At 40.0% G+C, this 17,960-nt stretch overlaps 1 protein-coding gene across 1 annotated transcript in view; it reads right to left on the minus strand.

The window, feature by feature from the left end:
- Nucleotides 1-17,960, minus strand: part of CFAP44 (cilia and flagella associated protein 44) — a 296,056-nt gene that overhangs the window by 92,672 nt on the left and 185,424 nt on the right. Inside the window, exons 25-28 of the mRNA XM_053705145.1 lie at nt 10,579-10,756; nt 9,768-10,262; nt 6,365-6,568; nt 4,948-5,140 (exon numbers count right to left, since the gene is read on the minus strand). Of these exons, the coding sequence (XP_053561120.1) occupies nt 4,948-5,140; nt 6,365-6,568; nt 9,768-10,262; nt 10,579-10,756 (1,070 nt within the window). The remainder of the gene's footprint in view (nt 1-4,947; nt 5,141-6,364; nt 6,569-9,767; nt 10,263-10,578; nt 10,757-17,960) is intronic.

Here is a 17,960-nt window from a genome sequence, read left to right on the forward strand (position 1 = left end):
TCTAGTATTTTTACATCAATTAAGAGACAATGAAACTAAGGGTTGTAGAGCCTTCCAAGAATTAAAAAATGAATTTGGAATCTCAAATAAAGAATTCTATGCGTATTTACAAGTGAGACATTTCTTTGACGGAATAAATAAAGATAATATAGAAGATAAATGGGAAGATTTAAAGACAGTGATAAATCTATATAAACAAGGCAACCATTCAATCTATTCTTTCTATAAAACAGTCAAAAAGTCTCAAGAGGGCATAAGAATAAGAGCACTAGCGGCTAGCTGGCTTCAACCAGTAGAGAGACTCCAAAAATGTTTTGATCTTGTGGAGAAAGCATTATTATCAGTTGCCTGGAGAGAATCACATATCAAATTAGTAAATAAAGTTTATATTACACCAGCAATTAAATCAAAGTGGGATAAAAAATCAATGAATAAATGTAGTATGCCACTGGCAGACTTAGAACATTGTATTTGGAGCTGTCCAAAAATTCAAAAATTTTGGTGTAAACTTAACTACTGGTTAAATAAAATTAATAAAATAGAGATCAAATTAGAGAGAGAGGATATTGTCTTTATGTGTCAAACACCTAGGTGTCAGGTTAACTTTACATTTCTAAACACAGTTATATTGATAGGGAGGTCATTCATTTTGAAACAATGGAAAGCAAAAAAAAGTCCTAACCTAATGGAATGCATTAATAAAATTAAACGTCAACTGATAGTCGAACAATATGATACAGCGATTAAATCAAAATGGAAAAAGTTTATCCAGACACTCTCGGAAGATGAACAAATTTGCTTACTATATCCTTTCAGAGAATCAGAAGCAATAATTAATGCAATTCTAAGAAATTAATTCCCAAACCTTATAGAAAACACTAGATCATTAATGCAGACATAGATTGGGGGTGTGGGAGCGAGAGAGAGAGGGGGGGGTGTTGTTTTTTGTTTTTTTTATGGGGTAAAATGGGGAAGCCAATATGACTGTAAAATAGGAGTGAGGTAATCAAGGGATGGTATACTAAGAGTATGTATAATTGTTTTACAGAATTTAAGTGAAAACAAAATAACAAAACAAGCTGAATCCTATGGGATATAACAGTGTGTTTTTTTTGTTTGTTTGTTTTTTGATAGACAGCCCTGCGAGGCGTCTTTTGTTGACATGATAATCTGTACACTGCTACATTGCCAGGTAGCTTATTTTGGATTTATGATGTTTTGCCTTCTTTTTATTGTATTGGAATCTAATTAAAAAAAAAATAAAAAAAAGGAATGGTGTACTCTTCTCCAAATGTAGAGTTTTTATGGTTGTGACCAAAAAGCTCAATTTTGGTCTCATCACTCCAAATGACTTTGTGCCAGAAGGTTTGAGGGTTGTTTCTGTGCTGTTTGGCGTATTGTAAGCGGGATACTTTGTGGCATTTGTGTATTAATGGCTTTCTTCTGGCGACTCTACCATGCAGCCCATCTTTCTTCAAGTGCCTCCTTATTGTGCATCTTGAAACAGCCACACCACATGTCCTGTATTTCACCTGAAGTTATTTGTGGGTTTGTCTCTGCATCCCGATCAATGTTCCTGGCAGTTGTGGCTGAAATTTTATTTGGTCTACCTGACCGTGGTTTGGTTTCAACAGAACCCCTCATTTTCCACTTCTTGATTAGAGTTTGAACACTGCTGATTTGCATTCTCAATTCCTTGGATATCTTTTTATATCCCTTTCCTGTTTTATACAGTTCAACTACCTTTTCCCGCAGATCCTTTGACAATTCTTTTGCTTTCCCCATGACTCCGAATCCAGCTACGTCAGTGCAGCACTGGATGAAAGATGCAAGGGTCTGTCAGGAGTCCAGAAACTCATTGACCTTTTATACACACACACTAAATACAAGCAAACAGATCACAGGTGAGGATGATTACCTTTAATAGCCATTCAAACCCCTTTGTGTCAACTTGTGTGCATGTTATCAGGCCAAAATCACCAGGGTATGTAAACTTTTGATCAGGGCCATTTTGGTAGTTTCTGTTGTCATTATGATTTAATAAGAGTAAACACAGTTGATTGATAATAAATGGCTTCAGCCAAACACTAACCATGAGTGAAAGAACGGATTTTTTTTTGTGTTATCATTCATATTCTCTGAAAAATGGCCAAGAAATCATAAATTCTGTCAGGGTATGTAAACGTATGAGCACAACTGTAAATCACTTGAAACTGATGCAGCATAACTCTAAAAATCTGACAAGAAAATATCACCTGAACATTTCTATATAAAAAACGGGAGATATTTTATTTTAAAACATAAGTGCTCTGTGAACATGTTAAAAAAAAATCAGCTTCATCAGTGATGTCACACTTTGCTTTACTGTGATCTCATGAGATTTCAGTGAAATCTCACAAGAATTCATAGGAAACTTCCTGAAGCTGACAAGGGAAATAAAATGACTGTGCCTACACATGCCAGATGCACGCTCCCTTGCAAGTCCTAGGACTAGCATCCTGATTGGCTGCTTAAAGTTCCTTTACAGTGGGATGTGGCTACTAAGGAAATTGTGAGGTAAAATCTCTCCTTTTTTATTAAGAGATGCTAATGTGATATTTTCTAGTCAGCTTTTTACAGCTATGCTGCATCACTTACAAGTGCTTCAACATTTGGGTATCATGTCCCTTTAACTTAAAGGGACATGAAACCCAAAATTTTTCTTTCATGATTCACATAGAAAATACGATTTTAAACAACTTTCTGATTTACTTCTATTATCTAATCAGTTTCATTCTCCTGGTATCATTTGTTGAAGGAGCAGCAATGCATTAATGGTTTCTAACTGAACACATGGGTGAGCCAATGACAATCAGTATATATATATACGCAGCCACCAATTAGCCGCTAGAACCTAGGTTCTCAGCTGCTCCTGAGCTTGCCTAGATACACCTTTCAGCAAAGGATAACAAGAGAAGGAAGCAAATTTAATAATAGAAGTAAATTGGACAGTTGTTTAAAATTGTATTCTCTATCTGAATCATGGAAGAACATTTTGGGGTTTCATGTCTCTTTAAGTGTCAGTAAATGCACTGCATATAAGTTAAAAAGATGTGGCTAATTTAAATATTTTTCCTTGTTTACTCCACCCAACAGACAAGGGGTTGGTGTAGGCAATGACAAGTGTACAGTTTGTCCTACTGAAATCTATTGTGAGCTGTCATGCTCAAACGGCACTTGAACTACACTAGGGCATGAGCTACTCTTTTCATTGTCATCGGCTGCACCGCCAGCCTGGCAAAAGCAATAAAAGCAGCACCATGTTGGGCGGAGGACATTTGTGGGAGATTATTATAAGGTACAATGATAAACTTTTAAAACAACATTTTCATCAGTAATATTTAAATGAGCCTCATCTTCTTAACTTACACACACTGTTACTTTAATGATCTTTTAGAGCTAGAGTGGACCAAGGACACTGATATGAAACTGGCAGCGCCTACCGGTGGTCCCTGATTTACTGTTAGCATTGGGCACTGCCTCACTTATGGATGAAGCAATGCACTCTAAGCATCAATATCACAGGGGACGTTACCGCGGGGGCGAGATTCTGTAATCTCACCTGTCTAGTAATGCCTGATTGGTAACTTTTTTGAATAGTGATGACATGGACCGTGAGATCTCTATACACAAGAGCTATTGCAGCTGTAATATTTGTTTTCCCACCACTACAAAGCACAGATACCCAATGATCCGACGTCTAAACTAAACAGGCATGCATGGCTTATATGGGTGGTCCTAGGATCCTTATATTTATATCTTACAAGTTCCCCCTTTTACGTTAAAAATGTAAAAATTAAAAGGGATAGTAAAGTCCAAATTAAACTTTCATGATTCAGATAGGGCATGTAATTTTAAACAATTTTCCAATTTACTTTTGAAGTCCGCCTCCTTTCTGAATGCATTTGACAGTTTTTCCCAGCTAAAGGGCGTTAATACATGTTTTTTATATAAATAACATTGAGCTCATGCATATGAAGTTATTTAAGAGTCAGCACTAATTGCCTGAAATGCAAGTCTGTCAAAAGATCTGAGATAAGGCGGCAGTCATCAGAAGCTTAGATACAAGGTAATTACAGAGGTAAAAAGTATATTAATATAACAGTGTTGGTTATGCAAAACTAGGGAATGGTAAATATAGGGATTATCTATCTTTTTAAACAATAACATGTTTGGTGTTTACTATCCCTTTAAATCTACTTGTTGTAATGCCCCCTGTACAGTATCCAATTCAGTAAACTCATGGAGAGTGAGAAAATTAATCCAGAAAATGTCTATCTACCTCAACACCTGAAGATGGCAATATTAAATAAAAGCTTGTTTTAGATATTAATAATGTCATAAAGTTTTCACAAACAGAAGCTAATACAATTTTAATTCAATTTTGTCCAATTTGTATTCATCATATGACCTTAAAGGACCATAAAAGTGTAATGATAAAATGGTAGTTTGTTATTAAACAAAAGCTAGTCTATAACTACTCGTTTAACCTCTGAAACGGTTAATGTCACTAGCCAGGCACAATCCCATACAAACAGGTTGATTTAAGAAAAGCCTCTGGTTTCCCCCATGAATGAACTTGTTGATATTATTAAAGTGGAGCAGGATTTCGGTTTAATAGGAAGAACAGGTGGCAGAGTTGGTGCAGGGGTGTATATCTACCAGGGGAGTTCCAAAAATCACAAACACCTGACAATTTCTGAAAAGGGGATAGCACCGTCTTGACCTGCCCCTCTCGAAGCTGCAATTGGATAGCCGGGACAGCGCACAGAATGATGAGAGGACAGGGGGAAGTCTTGGAGCCTCAGAGCAACAGTGAGTAAAGGCTACCACCCCCCAATTAAACAGACACTGGTTTACTTCATACACAAAGCAAAGGCACCTTGTTAAATACATCAGCATACACACCTTCATTTCCCAGCACTTCTTTCTTAACACGCTTGATCTTCTTTTTAAACACTTTAGTGAGAAATGAGGTCAATTTATTGTTTTCCCCGAGAGATGTCAGGAAGGCTAAGTGCAAAGCTTTCTCTTTCTCCTGCAACTTTGCTATTTCTCGTTTCTTGGTCTCCATTTGCTGCTGGTAATCTTCAGTCTTCCTCTAGAAGAAGCAGTTAACGGTTACAGCTTGTGTGTGAGCCGGCGGCTTTTTTAGAGTTTGTCCAAAAATGTGATCTTCTTTGTACCTCAATGAAGATGGAGAGAAACTTTAATTGTGTTAAATAGGAAAACTACTCATATGATTGTGAGCTTCTATAGCTCTAAGTGACGCACTCAGTACAAATGGATCCAAGGTTGTATTGGTAGTCAAAAGTCACAAGAAAGGGCCGGCAAATTGAAACCAAGCACCGGACCCTTCTGATATCAATCTAGGAAGGAGGTCTGAAAGTGTTGCCTGTTGATAGCCGCTGGTAACCCAGAGTGACGGACATTTATTGCCTTTTTATTTTGCAAGGACTTTTTTTTTTTTTAAAAAGAATCTTTGTATTTGTTGTAGGGGGTTCCAATATTTAATGACAAAAATACAAACGTGTTAAAAACAAAGATTGCAAAATAAAAAGGCAATAAATGTCCGTCACTCTGGGTTACCAGCGGCTATCAACAGACAACACTTTCAGACCTCCTTCCTAGATAGATATCAGAAGGGTCCGGTGCAACTTGGTTTCAATTTGCCTGCCCCTCCTTGTGACTGCTGACTACCAATACAGTCTTGGATCCATTTGTACTGATCGCATCACTTAGAACTATAGTAGCTCAAAATCATGTGAGTAGTTTTACTAATGTGTTTAAAGGGATATTCTCATATGGTTTAACACTATGAAAGTTTCTCTCCATTTTCTTTGAGGTCCCCTTTTGAATATTATCCTATGATCTTATAGTGCACGGTTTTGTACGGTGTAATTAAAATGACATGCTCTATCTGAATAATGCAAGTTTAATATTGACGTCCCTATCCCTTTAAATACGACCAGCCTGACTACTGTGCTGTGTAACATAAAAGGGACATTGAATAGTTGTTGCTTTTGTGCAAAAACTGTGCTCGCCCCATTATCTTTAGAAAAGATAAAAAGCTAAATCTGTCACCTAGGATTTTTCACAAATGCTGGAAATAAATAGCTGATACCAGTGACGATGCCTACAGGTAAGAGCTGGACTTTTTTCTCTGAGGCTGCACTGGGTTCAAAAATAGAAATGCACCTTCTGCTTTCACACTAAAAAAATATTACCCCCCCTTCCTAAAGTGCCACCCTAGGCACATGCTTAGGCCAATATAAACCTATGGTTTTAGCCCCCAGGAAATGACGGCTTTCTGCTAAACCATCACCTTTATCTCCTTTTTCTCAGCCAAGCGGCTGCTGACTTTCTCCTGCAAGCTTTCCTCCAGTTTCTCAAAATCTTTCAGGAGAAGCAACTCCTCAAAGAGAGTGATGTGCCGCAGGTCCCCCATCTTCATCTGCACATCTAACGTTATCTTCTGGTGTCGCAGAAGCCGAAGCTCTGCATCAAATTTAGTCGTCAGTTCCTTTATCTGTGGTTGACAAAAACAAAATGAGAGACTGTCCATAAACATCTGTATAAACATTCTACTGCTAACCATAGCTCTAAACATCTGTATAAACATTCTACTGCTAACCATAGCTCTAAACATCTGTATAAACATTCTACTGCTAACCATAGCTCATTTAGAAGGCAAATATCTGGTACGTTATTTTGTATGAGAGAAATGGGATTTGTAGATCTGCACAAAGATGCAGAAAGGTGTAAAGTTATGGGAAAGAGGAACCGTGCCTGATGACAAAAGTACTTTTGAAGAGAACAGAAATTGCGACATAGAAAATAAACTCATTTTGATGTTGAATACCTGATATTAGTAGTTTTCAGGGGCAGTTAATAAAATGCACATTGATGATAAATGTGCACAGCAGTATATTGGGGAGACCCTAATTGATATATTAATGAATGAATATAATTATCATTTAACTTTAGTTTGTAGATATTTAATCTGTATGAAAATGATTTTTATTTGCTTGGTAGCATTACACAGATACCTCCTAGGAAGATAATTTGAATGAGCACTTAATCTAAGTCTGAGAAAAGTATACCCCAAATACCAGCCTTCCTTGCTAACTACTGTCCTTCCTCAGCAACCTGACGGTCATCAAGTATTTTTCTTGAGAGCAGCTGGCAATCCAACAAATTGCATACAGAAATATCTAATTTTAGACCGGCAAATAAAACGTTCATACAAGATTGTGGTGATAAGGGGTTCTAAATAATATGCTTTACCTAAACCTAGATTAAAAGAAATGGCAATCATGTTCAGTTGCTTATACCATCTGGTAATGGCTCAGTTTGTTAATTGCTGACATGATACAAGCCCCACTGGCATTATGAGCATCTGCAGTATTTAAAATGCTGGTGCACTGAGACTATCTAGCTATGCTTCACATGCACATGCAGAGATAACAGTGATTACTTTTACTAGAAGCATTTTCCCCAATACATGTATAATGCAAATATGTTTTTATTAAAAGATGCAATTCATTTACGTGCATTTAAATTATGACCGGAATGTCCCTTTAAGGGAAAAAGAACAGATATAACTGACCCTTGTCCATCCTTAGTGAATGTCCAGAACCAGATGTACACATCAGGAAAGGGAACCTGGTACGTTTTGTCTAGGGATATGAGCCAATATATATAAATTGCTATATTTAGGTTTAATTTCTTGTAATCTTAGTTCACCATAGACAAATAATCACCAGTGAGTACAGTGGAAAAGAAGACAAAATGAAAAATATATATCACTATAAAAATACTCCTGTGACATAACAGAATTTAGTATCTTTCTTTCATATCTGGCCATTTCTAACTATTCCACAAGCAACTTATAGTGGGAAAGTAAAGTGCTAAGTATTTTCCATATATTCATATCTGCTGGATAATAAACTGCCGGTAAATTTTCTTCACTTTTTAACAGGCATAAATATTGGCTTGATGTCTTCAAGCACAGCCTAACTTTGTCCTCATTGGAATTATATATAGGTCATTGCTGTCCATTTGTCTGAGATCGTAATCATTGACATTCCCTGTTGCACCTTCTGAAAATCCTGTATGTGCAATGTATTATACCCACTTTTAAAATGTTTGAGGACCACACTGATGCCTTCAGCATACGTGTTTATTCTATAAATTGGCCGTGACATCCATGTTTGCTGGGGTATGTCTCCATCTGAATGCAGAATGGGTCTTCCAAAGGATGTTCTTTGCAGAGATTGGTTTGATGCAGACTATTTTTCTTTTTTCACTTCACTGCTTCAATGGTCAAATTTGCCATCTTGCCCAAATGACAACATAAATTACTGATGCCAGTTTCTCCAACATTGTCATCTAATTTCTTGCTGTCAAAAACCTGCATACTAGCGATATGGTTATATAAAAAATTATTGTCTCTTTCAGTCTGGCAGAAAAACCTTAGCTATTCTAGAACTGAATATTTTACTTAGGATTACAGCTTTCAGACTTGGAATCAGGGGACTTTTCTTAGTTTATTATCCAGCTGTAATACTGAAGAGACTTTATCACTCTCTCTGTATGTATTATTATTATACTTTATTTATGAAGCACCCACATATTCTGTAGCGCTGTTCATGGGTGCAATTGATATAATTAAAACAATTATACAATACTTATAAGAGATAAGACAAAAATTTGACAAATACATGGGGACGTATTTGAACTGGGATATGCAAGCTCCTACAAAACAAAACAAAAATACTTTGCTATTTACATCATCATTGTTACTTCCATTCAGGTAGATTACGAGTTTTGCGTTACGGCTTTTAATGATGAAAAAATGGCAATTCCAGTGTAATGGCCAGTAACGCATATTACGAGTCATGTCGGTATAGCTTTACCGCAAGCATTTTAGCCTGTAACGCAACGTCCATTCCGCACTCAAGAAAATAACGTTTTTGTGTGGGATTTTCATAGTGTCGGTATTACAGGTTGTGCGGTCTGGCTAAAATGCTAGCGTTACAGCCTATACGGAGTCGATCCATACCGCCATCTGAGACCAGTAGTTATGAGTTTTGTGCAACAAAAATGTTTCACAAAACTCATAACTAAAGTGTTACAAAGTACACTAACACCCATAAACTACCTATTAATCCCTAAAATGCCGCCCTCCCACATTGCAAACACTATTTAAAACGTATTAACACCTAATCTGACGCCACCCACATTGCGACTCTTAAATAAACCTAATAACCCCTAATCTCCCCTGACTCCCCTGACTTCGCCAACATTATAATAAAATTATTAACCCCTAAACCTCCGGCCTCCCACATCGCCGCCACTAAATAAACCTATTAACCCCCTTTTAGGAGCAATGGGTAGCTTAGGTTTTTTTTAGAGTTAGGTTTTTTTTATTATGGGGGGGTTAGTTGGGTGGTTTTTATTATGGGGGGGTTAGTTGGGTGGTTAGGGAATCTACCACCTGGACATGAATATAGGTCAATATAGAGTTCAGGAATGGGGACGTGTATACATATCCTGCTGGTCCTTAAACAAGTAAAGACCTGTTTCACTAGAGACACTATTATTTTACATGGTGCTTCAGAGGTACAGTATACATTTGTAGCTTTGAGATACAAGTCTTTCTGAAACACAAGTATGTTATATACATTGTTCCCATTAAATGAGCATTCTTTTCCCCTCATTCTTACCTTTGTGATGAGGCTCTCCTGAGTGTATAGGTTCCTGATCTCCTCTCTCTGCATAACTTCCTTTTCCAGGTCAGACTTCTCAGCGTCATCCACAGGAGAAAAGCCAAATACACTAGAAGTTCTTGTGTGAATGGACATTGAGCTTGTAGATCTGGAATGTGACCCAGTTTGTTTCCCATGAACAGTTTGTCCACCTTCAAAGCTCTCAAACCCGCCAAAACCACTCTCCCTTGACACATCTGACACCTTAACCTTGCTCTCCTGCTCAAGTTTATATCTTTTGAGTGTGTCATTGTCGTACTGAAACCTCTTCTCAGGGGTCTCATCAGGGTGCATTACTGGAACTGGGGGAACAGGGAGGCGTTTGGATGAATCTAACAGGGACTGAACAAAGGCCAACTCTTGTACTAATCGCCGGATCTCTTCTATGATCTCCAACTTGAAGTCTCTCAGTGAGAGGATCGAGCGGTTCATGGAAGATTTCTGCTCATGAATCTGCACAGAAAAATATTCTTATCAGCAACATGAACAATGTTTTTCTAGGTATGATCAATTCCCAGTACAATGAAAATGTAAAAATAAAGTATACAAGTAATTTAAATAAATACAGACATTACAGAGCTTCAGTGATCAGGATCAACTAACAGGCAAGATTATTAGGATGTCTGGCGTACAGCACAGGTGATATTAGATGCTTTATGTTCTCATGCAAGGTAATCCCTGTAATAGCTTGTTAGTGGTTCCTGAGGACTGGTGTTGGGAAATAACACCCATGAGAGTTGTTAAAGAGGCACCACAGAACTTTACACACCAAGCCCTCCAGCTGCGCCAGCTCATTTCTCTTTTTCTCTGCATTGATACGTAGGTGTTCAGGAACAGTGTAATCTTTTGATGTCTTCAGCTGGTAGTCGCCCATATTATTCTTGGCATTTTGGATTGCCAGAACATCCTGCGGGTCCTCATAGTCATCGCTGGGCTTTGCATTGTATCTGCACATAACACATACCATTTAGCGCCTATATTAACAAACAGAGCTATTAAAAAGATACAGTGATATACAATACAACCAGCTATTACTTCAGAATCATTACTATTCACTAGATGCTAAACTAATTGTATAGGAAACATTTATCATCCAGGAACTGAAAAAGAACAAGACTCCTAATAAAACAAAAATACATTTTTGTAAAACATGCTCCAAATCAAAGACTATTTTTTTATAAATAATAATAGATTGTTATAATAGTTGATTAAACCACTAAGATCAAGGGGAGCACACTACTTAATACAATATCCCGTTGACCCTAACTGGATATATGGACTCAATTTCTCTTTTTTGTCTGTGTACTTAAAGGGACAAGCAAACAAGGGTTCCAAATGTAGAAGCCTTTAAAAAGTTACAAAAATCTTTACGGACAAAAAACCATTAAAAGTTCATAAAGACACCATCTACTTAAAGGGACAGTAAATTCATAATTAGATAATCATGATTCAGACAGAACATACGATGCTAAACAACTTTCCAATTTACTTCTATTATTTAATTTACTTCCTTCTCTTGTATATCCTTTGTTGAAGGGTTTATCTAGGTAAGCTCAGGAGCAGCAAAGCACTTAGGTGCTAGCTGCTGATTGGTGGTGGAATAAAGAGGCCTTTTGTCATTTTCTCACCCCATGTGTTCAGTTAGCAACCAGTAGTGCATTGTTGCTCCTCCAACAAATGATGCCAAGATAATTAAGCAAATTTCATAATAGAAGCTGGAAAGTTGTTTAAAATTGTATGCTCTACTTCAATCATGAAATACAAAAACAGAATTTATGCTTACCTGATAAATTTCTTTCTCTTGTGATGTATCGAGTCCACGGATTCATCCATACTTATGGGATATTCTCCTTCCCTACAGGAAGTGGCAGAGAGAGCACCCACAGCAGAGCTGTCCATATAGCTCCTCCCTTAGCTCCACCCCCAGTCATTCGACCGAAGGCTAGGAAGAAAAAGGAGAAACTATAGGGTGCAGTGGTGACTGAAGTTTTTTAAATAAAAATATACTACCTGTCTTAAATAGACGGGGCGGGCCGTGGACTCGATACATCACAAGAGAAAGAAATTTATCAGGTAAGCATAAATTCTGTTTTCTCTTGTAAGATGTATCGAGTCCACGGATTCATCCATACTTATGGGATACCAATACCAAAGCTTTAGGACACGGTTGAAGGGAGGGACAAGACAGGTACCTTAAACGGAAGGCACCACTGCTTGTAGAACCTTTCTCCCAAAAATAGCGTCCGAAGAAGCAAAAGTATCAAATTTGTAAAATTTGGAAAAAGTATGAAGCGAAGACCAAGTCGCCGCCTTACAAATCTGTTCAACAGAAGCCTCATTTTTAAAAGCCCATGTGGAAGCCACTGCTCTAGTAGAATGAGCAGTAATTCTTTCCGGAGGCTGCTGGCCAGCAGTCTCATAAGCCAAATGGATGAAGGTTTTCAGCCAAAAGGAAAGAGAGGTAGCCGTAGCCTTTTGACCTCTCCGTTTACCAGAATAAAGAAAAAACAATGAAGATGTTTGACGGAAATCTTTAGTTGCTTGTAAGTAGAACTTTAAAGCACGAACCACATCAAGATTGTGCAACAGACGTTCCTTCTTTGATGAAGGATTAGGACACAGAGAAGGAACAACAATCTCCTGATTGATATTCCTATTAGAAACAACCTTAGGAAGAAACCCAGGTTTGGTACGCAAAACCACCTTATCTGCATGGAAAACTAGGTAAGGTGAGTCACACTGTAAAGCAGATAACTCAGAAACTCTTCGAGCCGAAGAGATAGCTACTAACAACAAAACTTTCCACGATAGAAGCTTAATATCTATGGAATGCATAGGTTCAAACAGAACCCCTTGAAGAACTTTAAGAACCAAGTTTAGGCTCCATGGCGGAGCAACAGGTTTAAATACAGGCTTGATCCTGACCAAGGCCTGACTAAATGCTTGAACGACTGGAAGATCTGCCAGACGTTTGTGTGAAAGAATAGATAAAGCAGATATTTGTCCCTTTAAGGAACTAGCTGATAATCCCTTCTCCAATCTTTCTTGGAGAAAGGACAAAATTCTAGGAATCCTAATCTTACTCCATGAGTAACCCTTGGATTCACACCAACAAAGATATTTGCGCCAAATCTTATAATAGATTTTCCTGGTAACAGGCTTTCTAGCCTGAATCAGGGTATCAATGACCGACTCAGAGAAACCACGCTTTGATAGAATCAGGCATTCAATCTCCAAGCAGTCAGACGCAGAGAAATTAGATTTGGATGCTTGAACGGACCTTGGATTAGAAGGTCCTGCCTCATTGGCAGAGTCCACGGTGGAACAGATGGCATGTCCACCAGGTCTTCATACCAAATCCTGCGTGGCCATGCAGGCGCTATCAGAATCACCGAAGCTCTCTCCTGCTTGATTCTGGCAACCAGACGTGGGAGGAGAGGAAACGGTGGAAATACCTAAGCCAGATTGAAGGACCAGGGCACTGCTAGAGCATCTATCAGTACCGCCTGGGGATCCCGGGACCTGGACCTGTAACAAGGAAGTTTGGCGTTCTAACGGGACGCCATCAGATCCAATTCTGGTGGGCCCCATAGCTGAGTCAGCTGGGCAAATACCTCCGGATGGAGCTCCCACTCCCCCGGATGAAAAGTCTTACGACTTAGGAAATCCGCCTCCCAGTTGTCTACCCCTGGGATATGGATTGCTGAGATATGACAAGAGTGATGCTCCGCTCATCGGATTATTTTGGTTACCTCCATCATCGCTAGAGAACTCGGTGTTCCTTCTTGATGATTGATATAGGCTACAGTCGTGATGTTGTCCGACTGAAATCTGATGAATTTGGCCGCAGCTAGCTGAGGCCACGCCTGAAGAGCATTGAATATCGCTCTCAGTTCTAGAATGTTTATCGGGAGGAGAGATTCCTCCCGAGACCATAAGTCCTGTGCTTTCAGGGATTTCCAGACTGCACCGCAGCCTAGCAGGCTGGCATCTGTCGTTACTATGAGCCACTCTGGCCTGCGGAAACACATTCCCTGAGACAGGTGGTCCTGAGACAACCACCAGAGAAGAGAATCTCTGGTCTCTTGGTCCAGATGCAGTTGAGGAGATAAATCTGCATAATCCCCATTCCAATGTTTGAGCATGCATAGTTGCAGTGGTCTGAGGTGTGGGCGGGCATAAGGAACTATGTCCATTGTAGCTACCATAAGTCCGATTACCTCCATACACTGAGCCACTAATGGCCGAGGAATGGAATGAAGAGCTCGGCAAGTGATTAAAAGTTTTGATTTTCTGACCTCCGTCAGAAATATTTTCATTTCTACCGAGTCTATCAGAGTCCCTAGGAAGGAAACTCTTGTGAGAGGGATGAGAGAACTTTTTTATGTTCACCTTCCACCCGTGAGATCTCAGAAAAGCCAACACGATGTCCGTGTGAGACTTGGCTAGCTGGAAAGTCGACGCCTGAATTAAGATGTCGTCTAGATAAGGCGCCACTGCTATACCCCGCGGTCTTAGAACCGCCAAAAGGGACCCTAGCACCTTTGTGAAAATTCTGGGAGCCGTGGCCAACCCCGAAGGGAAGGGCCACAAACTGGAAATGTCTGTCCAGAAAGGCGAATCTGAGGAATTGATGATGATCTCTGTGAATTGGAATGTGTAGATACGCATCCTTTAAGTCCAAATAGTCTCCATCTTGAAAGATGGTACTCTAAATGAATTTGTTTAGAATTTTGAGATCCAAGATTGGTCTGAAAGTTCCCTCTTTTTTTGGGAACCACAAACAGGGTGGAGTAAAAACCTAGCCCTTGTTCCGCTCTTGGAACTGGGCGGATCACTCCCATGGTATGTAGGTCTTCTACACAGCGTAAGAACGCCTCTCTCTTTGTCTGGTTTGCAGACAATTGAGAAATGTGAAATCTCCCACTTGGGGGGGGGTCTTTGAAGTCCAGAAGATATCCTTGGGACACAATTTCTAAAGCCTAGGAATCGTGAACAACTCTTGCCCAAGCCTGAGCAAAGAGAGAGAGTCTGCCCCCTACTAGATCCTGTCCTGGATCGGGGGCTACCCCTTCATGCTGTCTTAGAGGCAGCAGCAGGCTTCTTGGCCTGTTTACCTTTGTTCCAAGCCTGGTTAGGTCTCCAGACTGACTTGGATTGGACAGAATTCCCCTCTTGCTTTGCTGCAGGTGAAGCTGAAGCGGGACCACCCTTGAAGTTCCGAAAGGAACGAAAATTATTTTGTTTGGTCCTCATCTTATTTGTTTTATCCTGAGGGAGGGCATAGCCTTTCCCTCTGGTGATGTCTGAAATAATTTCTTTCAGTGCAGGCCCGAATAGGGTCTTTCCTTTGAAAGGGATGTTTAACAATTTAGATTTTGATGACACATCAGCTGACCAGGACTTAAGCAATAACGCCCTGCGTGCTAAAATGGCAAAACTGAATTCTTTGCCGCTAATTTAGATTTGGAAAGCGGCATCTGTAATGAAAGAATTAGCCAACTTAAGGGCCTTAATTCTATCCATAATATCTACTAATGGAGTCTCCACCTGGAGAGCCTCTTCTAGAGCCTCAAACCAGAAAGCAGCTGCAGTAGTTACAGGAACAATGCATGCAATAGGTTGGAGAAGAAAACCTTGATGAACAAAAATTTTCTTTAGGAGACCCTCTAATTTTTTATCCATAGGATCTTTGAAAGCACAACTGTCTTCGATAGGTATAGTTGTACGCTTAGCAAGAGTAGAAATAGCTCCCTCCACCTTAGGAACAGTCTGCCACGAGTCCTGTATGGTGTCAGATATGGGAAACATTTTCTTAAAAACAGGAGGGGGAGCGAACGGAGTACCAGGTCTATCCCACTCCTTGGTAACAATATTCACAATCCTCTTAGGGACTGAAAAAACATCAGTGTAAACAGGAACCTCTAAGTATCTGTCCATTTTACACAATTTCTCTGGGACCACTATAGGGTCACAATCGTCTAGAGTAGCTAATACCTCCTTGAGCAATAAGCAGAGGTGTTCAAGCTTAAATTTAAAGGCCGTCATATCAGAATCTGTCTGAGGGAGCGTCTTTCCTGAATCAGAAATCTCTCCCTCAGATAACAAATCCCTTACCCCTACATCTGGGGTGCCAAGGTTGCTGCCCCCTACTCTAGGGTATGTGAGCAAAGTTCCACATCTGGATTACCCTTTGTACAGAGAGAGAGAAAGAGGAAGGCACTCAACTGAGAATGAGCATAAGCTGGAAAAAACGTTCTTGCTTGTTCAACAGAGCAGTGCCACTCAGGGTGCAGTCTCTTAACTCACTATGGCCTAGATTATGAGTGGAACGCAATATTGCGCATTCGCAAGCGCAATATTTGCATTCCACTCAGTAGTACCAGCGCACGTAAATGTTCACTGGTATTACAAGTCAGGCACAATGTAAACGCGACCTTGCGTTCGCATTGCCTGGAAGTCAAGTGCTCATAAGAGCACGCTTCCGTAGGCTCCAATGGGATCCTCGTTCTCATGCCATCAGACACGGCAAACAACCTAGTGCAGGGGGAGAAATCATGAAGCGTTGGGCAGCAAAAAAATAAATAAAAATAAAATATATATATATATATATATACACACACATATACACAGTATATATATTATTTATTTATTATAGAGCAAGGAAAGCGCACTCTCGCTTAAATGGGATCCACCAGGGTGCAGGCAAAAAATGAGAGAAGAGGCTTGCACTCACTGGATTTTTTAAAAAGGTGCTTTAATCAGCACAAAAATATGTGATGTTTTGGGGATCAATCACCCTTCATCAGACCAAACATTTATTTATTATTTATTTATTATAGGTTATTTGTAGAGAGCCAACAGATTCCGCAGCGCTATAAACAAAGGGGGAGTACAACAAAACAATTATAGGGATCAAAATGGGTAAAGGGCCCTGCCAAGAGTTGCACTGTTGTAGTCAGCTCTTGAGAAGGTGATCTACAAAAAGCTGGACTCTTAGACTTACATGCTAAGGGGGTTCAGGGGATAGCAATGGAGGAGTGGAACTGGTATAAAGTAAGGTTAGCATAGGTTGTATGCATCCCTGAACAGTAGAGTCTTTAGGGAGCACTTGAAGCTTTCAAAACTAGGGGAGAGTCTTGTGGGGCAAGGCAGAGAGTTCCACAAGATGGGAGCCAATCTGGAGAAGTCCTGTAAACGGGAGTGCGATGAGGTAACCAGAGAGGAGGAGAGTAGGAGGTCATGAGCAGAGCGAAGGGGATGGGAGGGAGACAAGGTCTGAGATATAGTGGGGAGCAGTGCAGTTGAGGGCTTTGTATGTCAGAGTGAGAATTTTATGTTTCATCCTAGAGGCAAGAGGAAGCCAGTGAAGGGATTGGCAGAAAGAAGCAGCAGATGAAGAGCGACGTGTAAGGAAGATGAGTCTGGCAGAGGCATTCATTATGGATTTAAAGGAGCTAGGCGACAGGTGGGGAGACCAGAGAGGACAGAGTTGCAGTAATCGAGGCGGGAAAGGATGAGAGAGTGGATTAAAATCTTAGTTGTGTCTTGTGTAAGGAAAAGTCTATAATTTTAGAGATATTTTTAAGGTGGAAGCGGCAGGCTTTAGCCAAGGACTGAATGTGAGGAGTGAAAGAAAGATCTGAGTCAAATGTGACCCAGAGACATCGGGCATGCGGGGTAGGGGTAATAATGGAGTTGTCGACAGTTATAGAGAGATTGGGGGTGGAGATTTTTGAAGAAGGGGGGAAAATGAGGAGCTCAGTTTTGGAGAGATTTAGCTTGAGGTAGTGAGAGGACATCCAGGAAGAGATGTGAGATAGACAGTTAGTGACACAGGTTAGCAAGGAAGGAGATAGGCCTGGTGCAAAGAAGTAGATTTGGAAGTCGTCGGCATACAAATGATATTGAAAACCGTGGGACTTTATTAGGGAACCTAGTGATGACGTGTAGATTGAGAAGAGAAGGGGACCGAGGACAGAGCCTTGCGGTACTCCAACAGAAAGTGGTGACGGGGCAGAGGAGGCCCCAGAGAAGGCTACACTAAAGGTACGGTTTGACAGGTAGGAAGAGAGCCATGAAAGGCTGTGTCACAGATGCCGAAGGATTGGAGGGTTTGGAGCAAAAAAGGGTGGTCAACAGTGTCAAAGG

Source organism: Bombina bombina, chromosome 3, assembly GCF_027579735.1.
Source record: "Bombina bombina isolate aBomBom1 chromosome 3, aBomBom1.pri, whole genome shotgun sequence".
Lineage (NCBI taxonomy): Eukaryota > Metazoa > Chordata > Amphibia > Anura > Bombinatoridae > Bombina > Bombina bombina.